This window comes from Callorhinus ursinus, unplaced genomic scaffold (assembly GCF_003265705.2).
Source record: "Callorhinus ursinus isolate GAN/ISIS: 27379988/994484 unplaced genomic scaffold, GSC_fseal_2.0 scaffold6, whole genome shotgun sequence".
Lineage (NCBI taxonomy): Eukaryota > Metazoa > Chordata > Mammalia > Carnivora > Otariidae > Callorhinus > Callorhinus ursinus.
In genome coordinates, this window is record NW_027397068.1 from 7,996,607 (window position 1) to 8,016,526 (window position 19,920).

The window sequence follows — 19,920 nt, forward strand, 5'->3', positions numbered from 1 at the left end:
TTGAAATCAAATACTGCAACTCACCAAAAAACCCTTTATTAACTAGAAATTTATCATCACAATGTCTTTGTGATATATTTTAGAAAAAGGGATAGCCCAGATACAGCCAGAATATAAGGAAGCCCTACCCTATATTGTTACTTTCTGAAATCTTTTAACATTCCTATTAAACCATTACTAAGCCAGATGTTTTAAAAAACCAGTAACTCAGATTTCTGACACACTAACATAGATCCTCAGTCCAATCAACTATACATGCAAAAAATACTGCTACAGTGAGTACACAGAGATTTTAAGACAGCGCCTTATCAGCACTTCAAAAAACATTTGGTTAACTCTTATGCACAATAAGAAAAAACCTGGCTTTAATTAAAGATAGTGAACGTGGAGACTGAAGGAAAAAAACTTACCAGTTTAACAGCCTCCTGAGCTGCTTCTTTTGTACAAAAAGTGACAAACGCGTAACCTCTATTGAGACCAGTGAGTGGATCCATCATTAGACGAAGATCCCATATCGGTCCAGCTTTCTCAAATAATGGAACAAGTTCATCCTCAAACAGATCTCTTGGGATCTTCCCCACAAATATCTGTAAATTAAACATGAAGTAAAAACCATGGAGAGTTTCTTTAGGAAACCAGATACCTGTGCATTTACTACAAAAGGTACAAGTTTTTAGTTTCTTTACCTCAGTGCCAACAGAAGGCTGCTGACCTGAATAAACGGAATCTGGAGGCGGTCCCCCATACTTCCTCTGTCCAGTGGTCACATCAAGTGTGTAGCCTGTTCTTTCCAAGAGTGCCTTGAAAAGTTCAAAAGTCATTAATACATTTAATTCACAAGACCACACCCATGCATTTCACAGTTAAAAATCAATCTTGTTCAAATCTTTCCCATTTACCTTGGCAACAATCCCTACAAACAGGTTTCTGGTATCTGTTTTAGAATTTCTCCTTTAATGTACCCTGCCATAGCTCTAATTTCTAGTGAAAATTTCAGGATCCTGCTCAAATTATTTTCTGATCTCCAATTATTTAGTGATTACTGAACAACAAAAAAACTAATGTTGATCCATCAACAACTTTCAAGACAGAGTCTGTATCTACTCTGCTAGTTATCTCCTAAAAAAATTACTGCCCCTAATTTAGCAGTTTAATTCTCTCCCAAAGGAGGAACTAGGGAAGTTTCCTCTCCCCCAAGTCTGGATTTTTCACTCAATAAATTCCCTGTACCCCACACTTGAGGTACACACTGCCATTCTGGGCATTTCACCAACCTTAAATTATACTCCCCAAACTAAGTCCAGAAACTTAGGAGTTACAGGAAAAACAACCTGAACACATCTGACATTCAAGCACCATGCTTCACAGACAACATGGTTCATTCAAAACAAAAGTCCAAAATGACTTTGAAAACTTTATCTTACTGCAACAATGTGAAATAACTTCTACATTTTATCTCCCTAAAAGCAAACTGTTAAAATTTACACAATTCCTATTTACTAATCAGAGTGTTAGTTTCTCTTACCCCTTACTATAGGCAAAAAGTGTTAGAAGTGGTCCACTGCTAGCCTAAGGAAAAAAACAAGAATTATTCTCCTCCACCATCTCAACCACAAAGCACAGAACCCCTTTCTAAAGAATAAAATCTAATAATTAGCTGATAAATTCTGAAATAAAAATAAGCTGACACCAAACACAATGACAATCTTATCGAAATGCTGTTAAGTGACTTGGGGTCACTTCAGTCTCTGGAAATGAAAATGACAAGACAGATTTTATACATCTCTTACATGAAGAATGTTAAATATCTGTGAAAAAATACTAAAGTAACTATTCCTAAAATCCCACAAACCGTTACATTATCTTAAGCAGTCTTTTTCTATTTACCCAAATGTTTACTAAGGATGCAACACTGAGTAACAAAAATAAACTGAAACCTATTACACTACTAAAACATAAATGAAACCATTAAATGGCTCATCTTCCTTTTCCCCATGTGTAATCCCTATTTCTTTCACCTTAATTTTTTTTCACTTTGATCTTTATGACCCAAATAATACCTTTTGTCTCAGTCCCTAAAAGGAAAACTTATTCCCCAACAAACATCCTATTAAAAAAAAAAAATCCTATAAAAAGTACCGTCTTCTTGCTGTAATTTAAGTCACGCTAAAGCTTTAAACCACTCTCTCCCAAAGATAGAACGGAAAAATCACATAAACTAGACTTTACATTTTTAATAAAACGTTAATAATCGTAATCCCTAACTGTATATTTAATTAGAATTGACATAATTACATTGGGGACAAATATACTCCATTTCTATGGAAAAAGTTAGATTTATAATTCAAACACAATTCCTCACAGCTAGACCTGTGAAAGCCTCAAATTTATGGATGACATTAACAGCTAACTCCTTATCCCAAGTTTCCCTCCTCCCATACCATTAAAACATCACTTAGCAGCATTAATAACTGACTTTCTTAAACCATAACCCTTGGTTCAAGAGAACTAGTACACTGTATTAAGAGCTTCAGATTAAAACTACTATGATCACCATTATTTTCTATGAACTAAAAACCAAAACAAAGATCAAAACTTAGCTGCATTTGAGTCCATTCACTGTTCTATGACCTTAATAAAAAAAAAACTTCACTCCCAGCCTGTTTCTTCATTTACATTTCTACACTAATCAATTTTATTGATAAAAGCTGCCTTTGCAAACGAACAAATTAGCCTTAAAATCAACAGTAATAGAAAGGAAAGAAGATAACGTTTAAAATTCTAATCCATTTAATTTGGGGTTTGAGAATTCTAAGTCAACTGTTAAAGGTACACTCCCCACCAGTAGTGGAGTGACCTGATCCCCTCCCATTTTTGATCCACTGTCATTAATCTGGACTTGCAGGTTTTCAGAAAACATTTAGAAATATGGCAGACGTATTTAAAGTGTTTTCCTTAGAATACCAATAGCACTGATTTAAGCCATAGCTCAATAACAACAAAAACTTAAAAATGAGTTGTTCTAAAAACATATAACTAAAGGCAGGACACTTTTCAAAAAATAATAGAAAAGATTAACAAATTATCTCATTGTTATTAACTCTCAACATCTTAAAAAAACCCATTTCACATCCAAGGAATATTCAGCAAAGCTAGAAAAGAGTTAAGAACTTTAAAACTGAAGGGAATTTTTTTAAAAAAGTTTTTAAAAACATACCTTAATTTTTGCCTCATCTGGTCCTTTGCTAGAATCCGCTACTTTGGTCCCTTGTTTTTCTCTCTGCCTGTAAGTCTTCATGACTCCACATAAAAAGGCACTTTTGTTCTACAAAAGAATTTTCCAAATGTATTTAACAATTACTGTCTTATCTGTATCTAATCAAATAAAACAAACTATTTCAAAACTACTCATATTTATTTACACTGAAATTAGCATTACCTGAACATGAGAGAGATCACTGTCTTTAAACTGCTGAAGAACTGCCAATGCGCCGTCTTCATTGAATTCTTTTAAAGCTTCGATAGCTCTTTCATCTAAATCACTATGTGCAACCAGCCCTGGAGAAGAGAAAACTTAATTAGTTGTCAACTTTAATATTTTTGGAAACTTTTTTTTAAGAGACCATGATTTGCCAATACAGGTACATGCTTGCCAACTAAGAATTCTTCCATTTCCCTTATCTATATATAATGAGAAACACACATACTTTAGTCATTCTGAACTGCAATCTCAACTAAGGCCCCTCAACCACACTTGCAATAATGAATCAACTTCTTTTACATCATGTTCTGTGTCTAAATCACATAGTTCTGAAGGCTAAGTATTTCTACAGTAAATATACAGGCTTACAAATCCTAAAATCAACCAACAAAGTACCAAGCATGACAACTGAACCTCTACTCAATTTCAAATACCACTAGAAAAAGCAACAGCCACACCAAGACAGACAGACTACAAGTCTACAGTTACCAAGTTATTTAACAAGAATCCTACTATAAAAATACCCCCAAAAAGTCACATGGCCTGTTCCCAACATTTAGCAGCTGTTGCTACCATCATATACTTTTCCATCTGGCCAGCCAGCCTTTACCTCCTAATCTTTCCTTCTTCCCTCCCTCTATACACCTAAACCTCTCGTTCACAACTGTCACAACGAAGCAAAACTCTAGTTCCCACACTTATTGGAAACCACAAAAAGTTGCTATTTTAGCTCAAAGCCAGAAATCCAATAGAAAAATTTCATAATGTAATTTTGCAAGTGTTAGTTCTTACCTGCAACGTAAATTTCATCTAGTTTTTCAGCAACTTTCTGTGGTAAACCAGCATCAAGCAATGTCTGAAAATTTTCTGAATGGATAACTGCAGAAGTAGTATCCATGGGCTCTTCAGTACCATTTCCATTAACATGTTCTGTAGCCATGTTTCCAGAGATCTGTTCAAACGCAATAAGCAAAATTAAACTAGGATCTTCAAAAAGGGTAGAGGAAATATAAGAGCCCCAATCTTTACTTTCTCTACCAATTTCTACACCAGCCAACCTGCGCCTCCCTTTAAAGAAGCCTTACAGTCACTATCGCCTGACAAGCCAGATTTGGAGCGCGGGGCACAGGAGGACAGATTCACTATGTTTTTCCCTAGCACCACCCCTGACTCACCTGCTAACACTCCCTAGAAAAAACCATATTACAAATGGAGCCCAATCAGCACGAGGACGAGCCAGCGTGCCACATACAGCTGTGCCCGTACAGAGAATGAGGTGTGTGGAGAAAGCAAAGCTGGGCTTTTCTCTCTCAAAGGTAAACCCCCAAAGTGCGCGCTTTTCCCGCCTGCCGCTTATAGATCAGTAACAACAGCCAGCGAAGAACAAAGCGCTCACACAAGCTACCTTCCTACCACCCAATTTCTCCACCCTTCACCCCCGCACCCCAAAGCCCGCCCCCGACTCCGCACCCATAGCGGCAGCCTCACCGCTGCGGCCACCAGGAGCCCATTAGAAACACGTGCTCTGCGCCTTCAAATGTCCTACAACTTCCTTCAACGGAAACCCACCGAGTCCCAGGCCAAGACGACCATCACCTACTCCCAACGTCAACCTGAAGCCAAGATCGGAGCCCCCAGAAAGCAGTAGCAGCACAACCTCGCCCCTCCACACCGAGGCCGCAGCGGCGCCAGGCCACAAGCTCTCCCCGCCCCCCCCCCCAAGCGCCGCCGTCTCCGCCGTGACACATGGCTCTCTCCGCCCCGGGCGCCGGCGACCCCCGGCCGCCCGCCCGCCCCGCCGAGACGTGAGCCGCGGCGCATGGTGCAAGCCCCCACCCCTCGCCCGTCCGTGCAGTGACTGCGGCGCCGGGGCCAGCTGTCCCACCCCCGGCCCGGGGTCCGCAACCCGGCGGAGTGAGGGCGTTCCGCGAACTGCCTAACGCCCGCCGGCCCGCGAGCACCACCCAAGCTCGCCGCGCGGCTGCGGGACGGGACCCGCTCCTCTCCGCCCACTCCCGCGCCGCGACGACGGCCACGACAGCACCAACTCCGCCGCCGCTCGTGGTCCGCGCGGGCCATGGGGCCGCCTCCTCCCTGGAGCGCCGCAGACAAAGCCCGAACGGCGGCAGCACATGGAGAAGAGGAGGAAGTGGCGGCGCGGGCCGCGGCCTACTCTCAAGCAGCCCCAGTCAACGTGCTCCTCTCCCCCTTGGAATCCATTTTCCAGAAAAGCCGGTTTCTCCCCACTCTTCCTTCCCCCAGCTCACTCCACAATGTCACGGTGCTCCCCTCCCAGACCCGGGTCCAGGCGGTCGTTACCTCCCCGTTGGGCTGCGGCGGAAGAATCCTGTCCGAGGAGATCGGGTTGCGGGAAACGCGTGCTCGCTGCTCCCTGTGTCCGGCGCGAGTGGAGCTGTTGTAAAATGGCGGCCGAAGCTCACGCCGCTGGCAGCAAACCCGATCCAGTTCCACTCGCCTCCGAGCGCGCTCCCGGTGCGCGCGCGCGCGCCCGCGTGACCCCCCCCTTCCCTTCCCTCCCCTCCCTCGCGCGTCCGCTTCTCTCACTCACTCCCTCTACCCCTGCCCTCCTCCAGCTCCTCCTTCTCCCCCTACCACCACCACCAGCCTCCGTCAGGCTCCTTTCTCGGCCTTTCTTCTTCCCCTCCCTGCTCCTTTCCCCCACTACTCCCAGTGGCGTCCGCGGCCGCTCAGGCACGAGTGGCCGTCTTTCCCCTCCTCGCTCGAACGCTCGCTCTACACCCTCCCTCGCTCGCTCTCTCGACTCCGTCCCCCAGTCCCAGCCGAGTCGGCTCCTCTCTTTCTCTCTCCCGCGCTGACGTGACGACGTAGCCTACGACTCGGGACGCGCGCCCGCGGGCTCCGCCCCCACGCCCCGCCACCTCCCTTGCTCCTCACCTCCCGGGGGAGGGGGGCGCGAGACCCCGCCCTTCCGCTCCGGCAGCGACGGAGGGGCCGACAGTGAATGAAAGGCCCGCCCCTTCCCCTCCCGGCACTCCCCCTCCCGCTCTCCTCCATGCGGGGCGGGCCTGCTCAGCGTGTCCCACTCGTTCTCCTTTGTCAGGAGACAGGCATCTCCCCACCCCGCCCCACCCCACCCCCACCGCAGCACCACGCGCACGCCACCCCCACTGAGCTGCCACCCGCCCCACCCCCCGCCCCGTCCCGGGCCGGCGGGGCGGGGGGCGCGGAACGCGGAACGCTACCGCAGCTCCGGAGGGCACCCACCGGTCCGTGCGCGCCCGGCCCCCGCCCCCGGCGCCGCGGCCGCACAGCCGTTCCCGGCGGTGTCCACGCCGCCGCCACCCCGCGCTCTTCTCGCTCGGGAAGCTGCAGGCGCACGTGTCCCCCGGGGCGGGGCGAGGCAGACAATGGGGCGGCGGGGGGAGGGGAGTGGCGCGGAGACCCGTAGACCTTTGGTTAACCTAGATGGTGGGACCCGAGTGCGGGAGTCGTGCTGGGGAGACCAGGTCTCCCCAGCGGGACAATGGGATCTTCGGCAGCCCCGCGCCCGCGCGGCTTCACTTTCGCGTAAAACCTTGGGCGGAGGGAGGGGCGCCCATGGCTCGGACGAGGAAACCCTGGCTGCTTTTGAGGGGGAACCGGGTTGGCTCCACTGGAGCCAGAAGCGACTCCGGCCGTGGGATGATACGAAGGCCAGATTTGGAAGCGAAACCGCCCGGTGGTGAAGAGTTGTGCAATAGTCTGTTTCAGTCCCTGGCCTTTTAAGCAGTATAAGGGCTTCTTCATAGCACAGTTTGAGCAACTTGAAGCAGCACAAAAGCTGCGTGGTTAGGGCAACTGTGAGGAACATATCTGTGTTTCTTTTTTAAAATCTTGGCAACTAATCTTATGTGAAGTGACATTTCCTTTGTAGCCATTTACTAGGTATAAGAAAAACAAGACAAAGGCATTAGAATTTCAATCGCGGTTTGGATACTAATTTTATCCAATTCAGCTGTAATGTAATACTGTCCTTTTGATTAAGAAACAAGCTTATTTTTAAGAGCTCACTGGTTCCCGAAATAAGCTCTATGATGTGACAACAAATCAGTAGTTCGAGGAAAAGTTAGATGAGTGCTCTTGAAAGTGCTCAAGCACATAAAATGCCAGTTTATTTTCCAAAGGCAGCTGGATCAAAATATGAAATACTTGACCAAAGTACTACCTAGCCAATCTGTTCAGCAAGGATCTGACATTTCCACTACCTAAAAATCCCTTACTAATTTTTAAACATGTATCTGCTATGGTATTTAGCTAATTCAGCAACAAGGATTTTCGTTCGTAATCCAAAGGTTGGATAATGTTATAAATAAAAAACAACCCAGATGTTTACAAAAATAAAAGAGTAATCCTATTAATGAAATGAAATGAAATTTCATTAATTAATGAAATAAAATTATGGATCTGAACCATCGAACGCTCTTTTAGACCTACCTGGCGATCAAGTTCCTTAAAGAAAAAAAAAAGTGCCTTTACCTAGGCAATGTCTTCTACCATATGAACAAGACTACCAAATTAAAATCTCTAGCTCTTCTCTGACCTCTAATTCCTTTGTCTTATCACCCCCTAGACCTTTAAGTGGATTTTCAGGGCCTTGAAAACAACATTTCAAAACTGACCACATGATCTTCCCCCCAATCTTATATCTCCAGAGTTCCCGTCTCAGTGAACGTCACCCACTTACAACCAGCAGCATTAGCTGGGAACTAGAGAGTAATACAAGACCCTTCTCCCTCTCAATGCCATATCAGTTAACCAAAATCTTGTCAGTTCTGTGTCCCTAATGTATCTCCACTTCTCTATATATTGTAACCAGGGAACAAGTCACCATCAACTACCACTGGACTAATGATATATAGCCTCCCGACTCATTGACCTTGCAGCTTTCCTAATGCATTTAAAACCCAAGTGTCTCCCCCCTCCTTCTCTTTTAACTGCAAATAAGACCCTGTGGAGCATCCACTTAAAACCCTTCATTAGTTTACCATTTCCTTAGAACAAAAGCAAAAATCTTTAACCAGATCAACAGAGCCTTCCTTGATCTGTCCAACCAATGTCCCCGGCCACATTTCAGGCACTTTTCCAACTTCAGCTGGCCTTCTCTCAATTTCGGCATTTCTCAGGTTTGTGCACACTGAGGACCTACGCAGAGAAGTGCCTGATACCCTAAACAGACCTGAGAAAAAAGCAATCCGCCATGCTTTCCATTTGACACCTTTTTGGGTAAAACAATAGTATCATTTTCCTCCTGATCTACAGAACCTATTCCAGGCTTGACTCTTAAGAATTACTACCATTACTGAAACATAGGAATACCTAATAATACTAAAAAGAAAAAGAAAAAAAAAAAGAACCACACACACACAACAAAAACAAAAAATGTAGATTGACTTGGTATATATCATACCTAATGTATCTGAAAGATCTGGCACAAGAAAGTGCGCAATAAGTATGTGTTCTTACTTGCTGAATCTTCTTTAGTACTTATTACAAGATGTTTAGTAAATATTTGCTGAACAAAACCAAAGAATAATAGGCTGAGACCCAAAAAATCTTGGTCTAATATCAGATCTGCTATTAATGGATAGTGTGTGGTTAAATAAATCATTTTACTTCTCAGAATTTCTATTTCCCCATCTATAAAAAAAAGTTCACTGAAACATAATTTTTAAGATCTCTTCGAGGTCAAACATTTTATAATGTATAAAAAAATTCTCAGGGGCGCCTGGGTGGCTCAGTCGTTAAGCGTCTGCCTTCGGCTCAGGTGGTGATCCCAGAGTTCTGAGGTCGAGACCGCATCGGGCTCCCTGCTCAGCGGGAAGTCTGCTTCTCCCTCTCTCTCTGTTGCTCCCCCTGTTTGTGCTCGTTCACTCTCTCTGTGTCAAATAAATAAATAAAATCTTAAAAAAAAATTCTCAAACCCTTTCTCTTTCACTGCTGTAAAAATATTCAAATGTCCTATTTGCCATTTAGAATCTTCCCAATTTGAATCCCAACTTCACTTTAAAGCAAAATAGCCTGCAATTCCCCTTGTAAAGACCTTTTTTCCAAACAAAAGAAACAGCAACAACAACAAAGATTGATAATATCCAATTTGGGAAATCATCCCTAGCATTGATGTGGAGAACTCAACACATTCACTGTTAGTAAGAAGACAAATTGATAGAACTTTTATACAAAGTAATTTGGCTATCATGTTACTGCAGTACTGTTTGTAATGCTGTACATAAGTATGCGTGTGTGTGTGTGTGTGTGTGTGTGTGTGTATAAAAATATATATAACCTAGGGGCTCCTGGGTGGCTCAGTCGATAAGCGTCTGCCTTCGGCTCGGGTCATGGCCCCAGGGTCCTGGGATTGAGCCCCACATCAAGCTCCCTGCTCAGTGGGAACTCTGCTTCTCCCTCTCCCTCTGCCTTTCTCCCTGCTCATTCTCTCTCTCACTCTCTCTCTCTCAAATAAATTAAAATATAAATATATGTATATATATATATAATGTAACCTAAACATCCAGTAATAGGGTACTGGTTGAATAAATTATAATGCATTCACATAGTGGATTATTCTGGAGCCATTGAAAATAATGAAGTAGTTACTGATGCCCTAACATGGAAACATATTCAGGTCACATTCTTAAATTAAAAAAAAAAAAAAGCCACCTACAGAACAAGGTAGAGTGTGACATTTATTCATTCCATTTAGCACCTTCTGTGTACTAAGGCCCATGGTGTGCCCTAGGCTTACAATGATGTACATCAAGATAGACATGGGTGATCCCTGACTCATGAAGCTTGCATGTCTGTATGTATGTGTATAACCAGGTAAGCATAGGTATAAAGATATTTGTTTCTATAGAAAATAATTACAATTATAAAGAAGGATGGTGTGGAAGGAGACCATCACTTTTTACCTCATACACTTTGTGATACTTATTACATACATGTTTTTATTTTTTATCTTATTTTATTTGGGGGTGTGGGGTGAGAGGCAGAGGGAAAGGGAGAGAGAATCCTAAGCAGGCCCATGCCCAGCATGGAGTCCAACATGGGGCTCAATCTCATGACCCTGAGATCATGACCTGAGCTGAAATCAAGAGTCAGACGCTAAACCAACTGAGCCACCCAGCCAGCCCTAAATATGTGTTTTTAAAAAGTTAATTATTGTGCTCACTTCAGCAGTACATATACTAAAATTGGAATGATACAGAGAAGATTGGCATGGCCCCTGCACAAGGATGACATGCAAATTCGTGAAGCGTTCCATATTTTAAAAAAATAAATTAAACTTTAAAAATTAAAAAAAAGTTAATTATTTATGTACCACATTACTGTCTTTTCACCCATGAAGTAGTGAAAAGGTTAATTTCATTGCAGTTAATGAAAGACAGGCATATAGGCCCACCTGTTTGAATTTTTTGTCATCCAAAATTCTTGCACTTAGTGCTATACTGTCCTAAACTTTCTTCAATACCATATATTAATGTGGTAACGGAGAGGGGACGCTAGAATTAATGTGGGAAAAATCCATAATACACCATCATTCTCTCCACAGAATCATAAAAACTAGAGTCAAAAGAGACTGGAAGTTATTCAAGTCCATCTCCCTAGTAATCAAGATCGTTTTTTGAAAAAAAAAAGTGGATTTTTTCCCTTTTTAAAAAATTCATTTTTTTTCCTTAAAAAAAGTTTTCTGCAACATCTCTGACATCTTATCTTTATGGTAATTAAAAGGCTGATGTGTTAAAATTTAAAACATCTGTTTTGCAAAGACACTGCCAAGAGAATGAAAAGGAAATCTACAGATTGGCGAAAATCTTTGCAAAGCACATATCTGTTAAAGGACTAATATCCAAAATATACAAAGAACTCTGGGGCACCTGGCTGGCTCACTCAATGGAGCATGTGACTCTTGATCTTGGGGTTGTGAGTTCAAGCCCCATGTTGGGTGTAGAGATTACTCAAAAATTAAGTAGTTAATTAAAAATAAAAAATTTTATGGGTGCCTGGGTGGCTCAGTTGGTTAAGCAACTGCCTTCGGCTCAGGTCATGATCCTGGAGTCCCGGGATCGAGTCCCACATCGGGCTCCCTGCTCAGCGGGGAGTCTGCTTCTCCCTCTGACCCTCTTCCCTCTCGTGCTCTCTATCTCTCATTCTCTCTCTCTCTCAAATAAATAAATAAAATCTTTTAAAAAATAAATAAATAATTAAAAATAAAAAAAATAAAAAATTTTAAAAATCTTTAAAAAAAAAAATATACAAAGTACTCTTAAAACTCAACAATAAGCAAAGAACCCAAACCCAATTAAAAGCTGAGCAAAAGACCTGAATAGATACCTCACCAAAGAAGATATACAGATGGCAAATAAACATATGAAAAGATTAGTCAACATCACATATCATTAGGGAATTGCAAATTAAAATAGTGAGATACTACTACACACCTATTATAGCCAAAATCCAAAACACTGACACTAAATGCTGGCAAGGATGTAGGGCAACAGGAACTTTTATTTATTTATTTTTAAAAATTTATTTATTTGCGGAAGGAGGGGCAGAGAGTGCAAGTGGGTGGGGGGGAGGAGCAGAGGAAGAGGGAGAGAAACACTCTTCCGTAAGTGTGGAGCCTGACACAGCACTCCATCCCAGGACCCTGAACCGAAATGAAGAGTCAGAAATTCAATCAATTGAGCCACCCCAGTTTCCCTGGGCAACAGGAACTTTTAATCATTGCTAGTGGGAGTGCAAAATGGTATAACCACTTTGGAGGACAGTTTGGCAGTTTCTTACAAAATATACAAAATTAAACATACTCTTATCATATGATTCAACAGTTGTATTCTTTGATATTTACTCAAATGAGTTGAAAACTTAAGCCCACACCAAAAACAAAACAAAACAAAACACCAAAAACAACAACAAAAAGCACACATGATGTTTTGTTTTGTTTTGTTTAGGGGAGGAGGGGCAGCGGGAAAAGGAGAGAAAACCCCAAGCCAACTCCATGCAGAGCATGGAGCTCAACATGGAGCCCAACGCAGCCTCATAACCCTGAGATCATGACCTGAGCCGAAATCAAGAGTTGGACACCTAACCAACTGAGCCCCCCAGGTGCCTCCAAAAATGCACATGCTGTTTACAGCAACTTTATTCATATTGCCAAAACTTGGAAGCAATCAAGATGTCCTTCAATAGGTGAATGGTTAAACAAACTTTGGTATTTATATAATGGAATAGTATTCTGTGCTATAAAGAAATAAGCTATCAAGCCATGAAGAGACACGGAGAGATCTTAAATGCACATTGCTAAGTGGAAGAAACCAATCTGAAAGGGCTGCAAACTGTGTGATTTCAGCTGTATGACATTCTGGAAAAGGCAAAGCTATAGAAAAAGATCAGGGGTTGTCAGGAGTTCAGAAGATGGGAGGGAGAGATAAATAGGTGGAACACAAAGAATTTTTAGGGCAGTGAAACTATTCTGTGTGATACTATAATGATGGATACAGGTCATTATACATTTGTCAAAACTCATAGAATATACTGCATAAAAGGTGAACACTAATGTTAACTGTGGACTTTAGTTAATAATAATGTAGCAATATTGGTTAGTCAATTGTAACGAATGTACCAACAATCACAGATGTTAACACTGGGGTAGAGGAGGGCTGGGGGAGGGAGTATATGGAAACTGTATTTTCTGCTCATTTTTCTTAAACCTAAACATGCTCTTAAAAATAAACTCTATTAATTAAAAATGTTAATGTTTTAAATATACTTGAAATACTAGACATTCTTTCTATTGCTTTTAGCTCTCTTTTATTTATTTTTTTAAATTAGAAATCCAATCTCAAGGGCACCTGGCTGGCTTAATCAGAAGAACATGTGATTCTTGTTCTCAGGATTGTGAGTTTGAGCCCCACATTGGGTGTAGAGATTACTTAAATTAAAAAATAAATAAATAAATAAATAAATAAATAAATAAATAACTTAAAAAAAAATCCAGTCTCATTTTAGCTGTTTGCATTTAACTTTTACAATGAAAAGTGATGGATTAAATTTAAAAAGGCACAGAATTTATACAAGTAACTAAAAAAATCAAGGATTATGTAAACATAAACCATAAAGGTTTTATCAAAGTATTCCCACTCTATTCTGAATGGAGTCCCAGAATACAAGCAATCTTTGGTTGTTCAGATTTTCATGATGAATCATGGCACAAAAGAGGAAAATAGAGTGATAATTCTTACACTGAACATGTCCATTATGGTGTGTCTCAAAGCTCTTTTCAAGGGTAACCTTACCCAAAGCCCCTGCTAAGGGAGCAGCCTAGGCTGTCAGAGTTTTACTCTATAACACCACTCAAACTTGCCTTGCCAGAATTAATTAAACCAGCATCAGGCACCAGACCATTCCTAGAGGAAAACCAAAGAGAGAGTCAGTGTCATGAGGAGGGAGTTAGAGCTGGGCTATGAGATATCATGTCAAACTAAAATTATGAGGAAACAAAAACCATAAATAAGAAGCTAGGAGGAGGGGAAGAATGAAGGAGGGGAATCGGAGGGGGAGATGAACCATGAGAGACTATGGACTCTGAGAAACAAATTGTCCCCCCCTAGAGGGGAGGGGGTGGGGGGATGGGTTAGCCTGGTGATGGGTATTAAAGAGGGCACGTTCTGCATGGAGCACTGGGTGTTATACGCAAACAATGAATCATGGAACACTACATCAAAAACTAATGATGTAATGTATGGTGATTAACATAACATAAAAAAAAAACTAGGTAAAAGTTTCATGTTTAGGGGTGCCTGCCTGGCTAAAGCATGCAACTCTTGATCTCAGGATTGTGAGTTCAAGCCCCACATTGGGCATGGAGCCTACTTTATATAAATAAATAAAACATTAAAAAAAAAAAGAAGCTAGGAGGAATCCACACACTACATTCATCATTCCACAGACACGTTCTGAGTACCAAATTATGTGCCAGGCACTGAATTAAGCGCAAGGTGAATTAAGCAGAAAATGCCTCTTGCCTTCATGGAAACCACAGCTAAGTGAGGAAATTAATTAATTAATTAATTAAACAAATAAACAAACAAAACATTTATAAAATGTGATAAATGCAAAGAAGAAATTAACATAATATAGTGTTACAGAATAGGGAGGACCTACTTAGGCTGGTCAAGGAAGGTCTTTCAAAGGAAGTGATGTATAAACTAAGACCTGAAAGAGTAAACCAAGGAAAGTGAGGAATAAAGGGGAGCTGGAAGAACATTTCAAGCAGAATGAATAGTATATGTGAAAACCCTGAGAGGAGAAAGAGCTTGGTCTTTACTGAAAGGAAGCTACTGTGGCTGGAGTATATTTGGTCAGGGAAATAGTGGCTCAAGATGAGTTTGGAGAATTCAGCAGGAGTGGAGCCAGGTTACACAAGACTACGTGAGTAAGTACAATGGGAAGCTATTGAAATTTTTCACGTTTAAAATTAGTATTTAGGGGCGCCTGGGTGATTCAGTCTAAGCGTCTGCCTTCAGCTCAGGTCATGATCCCAGGGTCCTGAGATCGAGCCCCGCATCAGGCTCCCCGCTCCACATCAGGCTCTGCACTCCACGGGAAGCCTGTTCTCCTTCTCCCACTCCCCACTGCTTGTGTTCCCTCTCTTGCTGTGTCTCTCTCTGTCAAAAAAAATAAATAAAATCTAAAAAAATAAAATAAAATTAGTATTTAGAAACAGAATTGATATTGGGGGTTAATGATGGAGATGTAACCAGGGAAAAGAACGAAGTTACTTGGACAAGGGTATTACAGAGGAAATAGAAAGAGGTGGGCATATTCAACAATGTATTTTGAACCCGAGTTTGCCAAGGACTCAATAGTGGACTGAAAGTAGGGAGTTAAGGTGAAAATTAATGGATATTGATGCTATTTATTGAGTTGAGGAGTTCTGAGAGAATAAGATTTCAGGAGTGTATCAGGAATCAGGGAAGCAGAACCACTATGAATATTACAAAATGAGTATATTATAGGAATAAGAATTAAAATGATGGGGGTGCCTGGGTGGCTCAGTCGTTAGGTGTCTGCCTTCGGCTCGGGTCATGATCCCGGGGTCCTGGGATCGAGCCCCACGTCGGGCTCCCTGCTCAGCAAGGAGCCTGTTTCTCCGACTCCCTCTGCTTGTGTTCCCTCTCTCGCTGTGTTTCTCTCTGTCAAATAAATAAATAAAATCTTAAAAAAAAGAATTAATATGATGGGAGAAGCTAGGAAATCAATGATTCAAAAGGGAAAGTTGGAGAATGAGAGCTGCCTCCCTAACCAGCCCTCCTGAAGCCTGGGTGAATAAGGGAGACCTTGCAGGGGAATCTGGGACCAGAAAGGAGAACTAGTGGAGAGCTACAGGAAAGGCTGTTCTGTGGCTGGTGGCAGGCCAGGAGTCACTGTTGGTTAGCAGGATTAACAGTTGGGAAAAAGATCTAGATGCAGACCAAGGGAGGCAGAGACTGAGCTGAAACCACACAGCACCTGTGCCTCTGTTTTTCACTACATTTAACCAAATTCACACAAACTTTTATTACTACTATTTAATACTATTTAATGTTTAAATTAATGTGACGCTTGAACTCACACCCTGTTATCAAGAGTCACATGCTCTATCCACTGAACCAGCCAGACACATCTCTTTTGTTTCTTTTAATCTAGAACCAAACTCAATCAAAGCCACTAGCCACATGTGGCTATTCAACTTTAATTAAAACTGAATACAATCTAAAATTCAGTTTCTTAATCACACTAGCTTCCTATCAAGTGCTCAATAGCCACCGGTGGCTAGTGATTATGGTATTGGATAGCATTGATATAGAACATTTCCATCACTACAGAAAGTTCTGTCAGATGTCACTAATCTAGAACAATCCACTTGCATTTTCAATTAACTTCTTATAAAAGTATTTAGGGGCCCCTGAGTGGTGCAGTCGGTTAAGTGACTGACTCTGTTTCCAGTGGGTCATGATCTCAGGGTCCTGGGATTAAGCCCAGAGTCCAGTTCTGTGCTCAGCACAGAGTCTGCTAGAGATAATCTCCCTCTCTCCCTCTGCTCCTCCCCCTGCTTGAGCGTGCACGCTCTCTCTAAAATAAATAAATAAAATCTTAAAAAAAAAAGGTATTTAAAGCCATGTTAATGGATACAATTAGGTAGAATGTAGAAGAGTAGGAAGAGAACATGGACAGGAAGTCTAAGCTTTAAGTCCTGGTAAAGCTCAATTTATAAAGAATAAGTAAAGAAGGAGCAGCCTATAAAGGAAGTTTGAGATGGAATGGCCAGAATGGTAGAAGAAAAAACAAGAGAGTGTGAGGTTTCACAAGAGAGGAGGGTTTTTAAGGAAGTGGAAGGAATCAATTATGTTGAATGAATGTGGTTAAGAGTTTAGACTGGAACAGAAATGGGATCTTAAGCAGGGCAGCTTCATTTACAACGTAAGGGTGAGAGCCAGTCAGGAGGCAGTGACCGGGAAGAGGAGGCAGCGTATCTGGACTGCTCTTTCAAGACCTTTGAGAAAGGACCCAGAAAGATGCGCGGTTGCTTAAGGAAGATTTGAGTTCCAGACAGGGGTTATTGTTTTGCCTCGTTTGGTTTGCTTGTTTTGGTTTTTAAGATGGGAGAAGCAAACTTATATACCTGTGGATAAAATCCAATAGAAAGAAAAAGGTTGAGGATGTAGGAGAGAGAAGAGTTGAACAAAGGAGTAAGGCTTCTAGAAGGTAAGTGTGAAGAGAATGGATGTAAATTGTAGAGAGAGAGGGAATAGGCCAATGGGAAGCAGGAGAAAAATAGAGCAAAACTTCAGAGATAGGCAAAGATACTCTGAAAAAGAAAGGCCATATACAGCAAGAGAGGAGACACAGAGTTGTCAGTCCCTTGAGCCTCCTGGGTCCTGTTGTCCCTCCAGGTCCAATTCCTGTGAGTGCTGACTGGACAATCATTCCATCACTGCATCTCAGATTCCTCGGTTCCCCCCTAATGCTCACCCCTCTCCCATGTATTAAAGTAACAGTCTATTTGGCTAAATTTGAGTTCCTTGATCAAGCACAAAAGGACCCAATTAGAACATACCATTTAAGATTGAACAATTTATATGAATCAGTTGCACTACTTTGTCTATTTCTTCATCATAGCTGATAAAATGTGACATAATTGACTAGTTTTTCTTTCCTTGTTTATGCATAATGATTTGTGAAGTGGTTGAAAGGCCAGCAAAAAAAGTGTGAGGAAATAAAAGTCCTAGGTAACTGGGTCATAGAATCTTCCAAGAAAAGAAAGATCATCATATAGTTTCTCAGACTGCTAACTTGTATATCTTCAGTTTTGTTTGTATTTTAAATATATTTATTGTTTTTTTAATAAAAGATAATGTATGCTCTTAATGAAAATTCAAGCATCATATAAATATATAAAATAAAAGTAAAAATGTCCTAGAACCTCATTGCCAGGGATGATTACTGTACAAAAATACAATCTTCTGGTTTTTCTCTCTCTACACTTGATCTTAGCCAAAAGGCAGAGAAGCTATGATTTTTATCTCTCCAGATACTAATATTACATTAATATATTTGACAATAATGGTCTCATATCATATACATAAAATTTTACTAATATAACATCCTTTTTCACTTAATATGCATATTTTGTACACCTTTACCTACAATCATCATTAATTATTGTAATGTTACACTCTTACAATAATATACTGTTACACTTCAACTGACTGATAGAATTTCAACATATAAAGCATATAGTTTTTTACTAAAGGAACATCCAAAATGCTTGTCCTATATTCAGAAATTAAAATACATCCAAATGACAAGTCTTGTTCACATTACTGATGTACTTAATCTGATTAAAGATCATGGTAATATATATGACTGCTGGTCATTGGTTGCACACAAGTTCAGGGATGCCTTGAATTCTTTTGAAGTCAGCATTCGGCAATTCAGTCTTCCACAGGCTAAAGTTGAAATGTAATGGTCTAACAGCAGATTTTAGCCTAATCCCAAAGACAAAGCCAAATTTCAGTTTAATATTTATAGCAAAAGGTATAGACTGCAGCCAAAGCTGTACTTACAGGCAAATTTATGATCTTACATATTTTCACTTTGGAAAAATATAAAATGAAAATAAATGACCTAAGCATAACATTCCAATCAGAAATAGAGAACTATGAAATAACATAAGGTAAAATTTAAAAAGGAAAAATGAGGAAAAACAGAAAAAAATTAATTGAAAAATAAGAGAAGAATGTAATTGATTTATATACTCCAAGACTATTTTTCCTTCTAAAGAACCACTAATATAGACAAAAGGCAGGCAGTTTGAGGAAAGAGGGTGAAAACACAATTCAGAAAGTTAAGAATGATAACACAAGATTTTTTTTTTAAAGATTTTATTTATTTATTTGAGAGAGAGAATGAGAGATAGAGAGCACGAGAGGGAAGAAGGTCAGAGGGAGAAACAAAGACTCCCCGCTGAGCAGGGAGCCCGATGTGGGACTTGATCCCAGGACTCCAGGATCATGACCTGAGCTGAAGGCAGTTGCTTAACCAACTGAGCCACCCAGGTGCCCCAACACAAGATTTTTTTTTTTAAATCTTGTCTATTTTGGGGTGCCTGACTGACTCCGCAGTTGGAGCTTGTGACTCTTGATCTTGGAGTTGTAAGTTCGAGCCCCACGATGGGTATAGAGTTTATTTTTTAATTAAAAATCTTTTTAAAGGGGCGCCTGGGTGGCTCAGTCGTTAAGCGTCTGCCTTCGGCTCAGGTCATGATCCCAGGGTCCTGGGATCGAACCCCACATCGGGCTCCCTGCTCGGCGGGAAGCCTGCTTCTCCCTCTCCCACTCCCGCTGCTTGTGTTCCCCCTCTCTCTGTCTCTGTCCCTGTCAAATAAATAAAAAAAATCTTTAAAAAAATTTTTTTTTAAAAATCATGACTATTTTATGTACTACTTCATAATGCCTGGCCATATGTTTGGAAATACTAATAAAATTGAAAATTTTCTAGAAAAATATGTTATCAAAATTAAGTGAAGTAGAAAACAGAAAAAGTTTAAAAACTATGAGAGAAATTGAAAAAGATGTTAAAGGGCGCCTGGGCGGCTCAGTTGGTTAAGCGACTGCCTTCGGCTCAGGTCATGATCCTGGAGTCCCGGGATCGAGTCCCACATTGGGCTCCCTGCTCAGCAGGGAGTCTGCTTCTCCCTCTGACCCTCTTCCCTCTCGTGTTCTCTATCTCTCATTCTCTCTCTCTCAAATAAATAAATAAAAATCTTAAAAAAAAGAGAAAAAGATGTTAAAGAATTAACTCCTCAAAGGATTTGGGGCCTAAATAGTTTGAAGAGTGGATTCTTTCCTGAAAAATATAATTACAATGTTATAGGA

General features: G+C 41.2%; 1 protein-coding gene and 1 non-coding gene across 7 annotated transcripts in view; one reads left to right on the forward strand and one right to left on the reverse strand.

The window, feature by feature from the left end:
- Nucleotides 1-6,749, reverse strand: part of SYNCRIP (synaptotagmin binding cytoplasmic RNA interacting protein) — a 43,211-nt gene extending 36,462 nt beyond the window's left edge. For 2 of the 6 annotated variants that reach the window (XM_025862232.2, XM_025862225.2), the window contains exons 1-6: nucleotides 5,801-5,957; nucleotides 4,274-4,433; nucleotides 3,440-3,558; nucleotides 3,218-3,325; nucleotides 687-800; nucleotides 411-587 (exon numbers count right to left, since the gene is read on the reverse strand). In XM_025862232.2, coding sequence (XP_025718017.1) covers nucleotides 411-587; nucleotides 687-800; nucleotides 3,218-3,325; nucleotides 3,440-3,558; nucleotides 4,274-4,421 — 666 coding nt within the window. In that variant the 5' untranslated portion in view covers nucleotides 4,422-4,433; nucleotides 5,801-5,957. Of the gene's footprint in view, nucleotides 1-410; nucleotides 588-686; nucleotides 801-3,217; nucleotides 3,326-3,439; nucleotides 3,559-4,273; nucleotides 4,434-5,800; nucleotides 6,472-6,727 lie in introns of those variants that run through there. The other 4 variants (XM_073893586.1, XM_073893585.1, XM_025862217.2 and 1 more) reach the window with 4 other exon arrangements.
- A 3,913-nt stretch (nucleotides 6,750-10,662) lies between these two features.
- On the forward strand, nucleotides 10,663-10,769 carry LOC112819501 (U6 spliceosomal RNA). The gene has a single exon (XR_003206874.1). It is a non-coding gene; the product is annotated as a U6 spliceosomal RNA (small nuclear RNA).
- The last annotated feature ends 9,151 nt before the right edge of the window (nucleotides 10,770-19,920 follow it).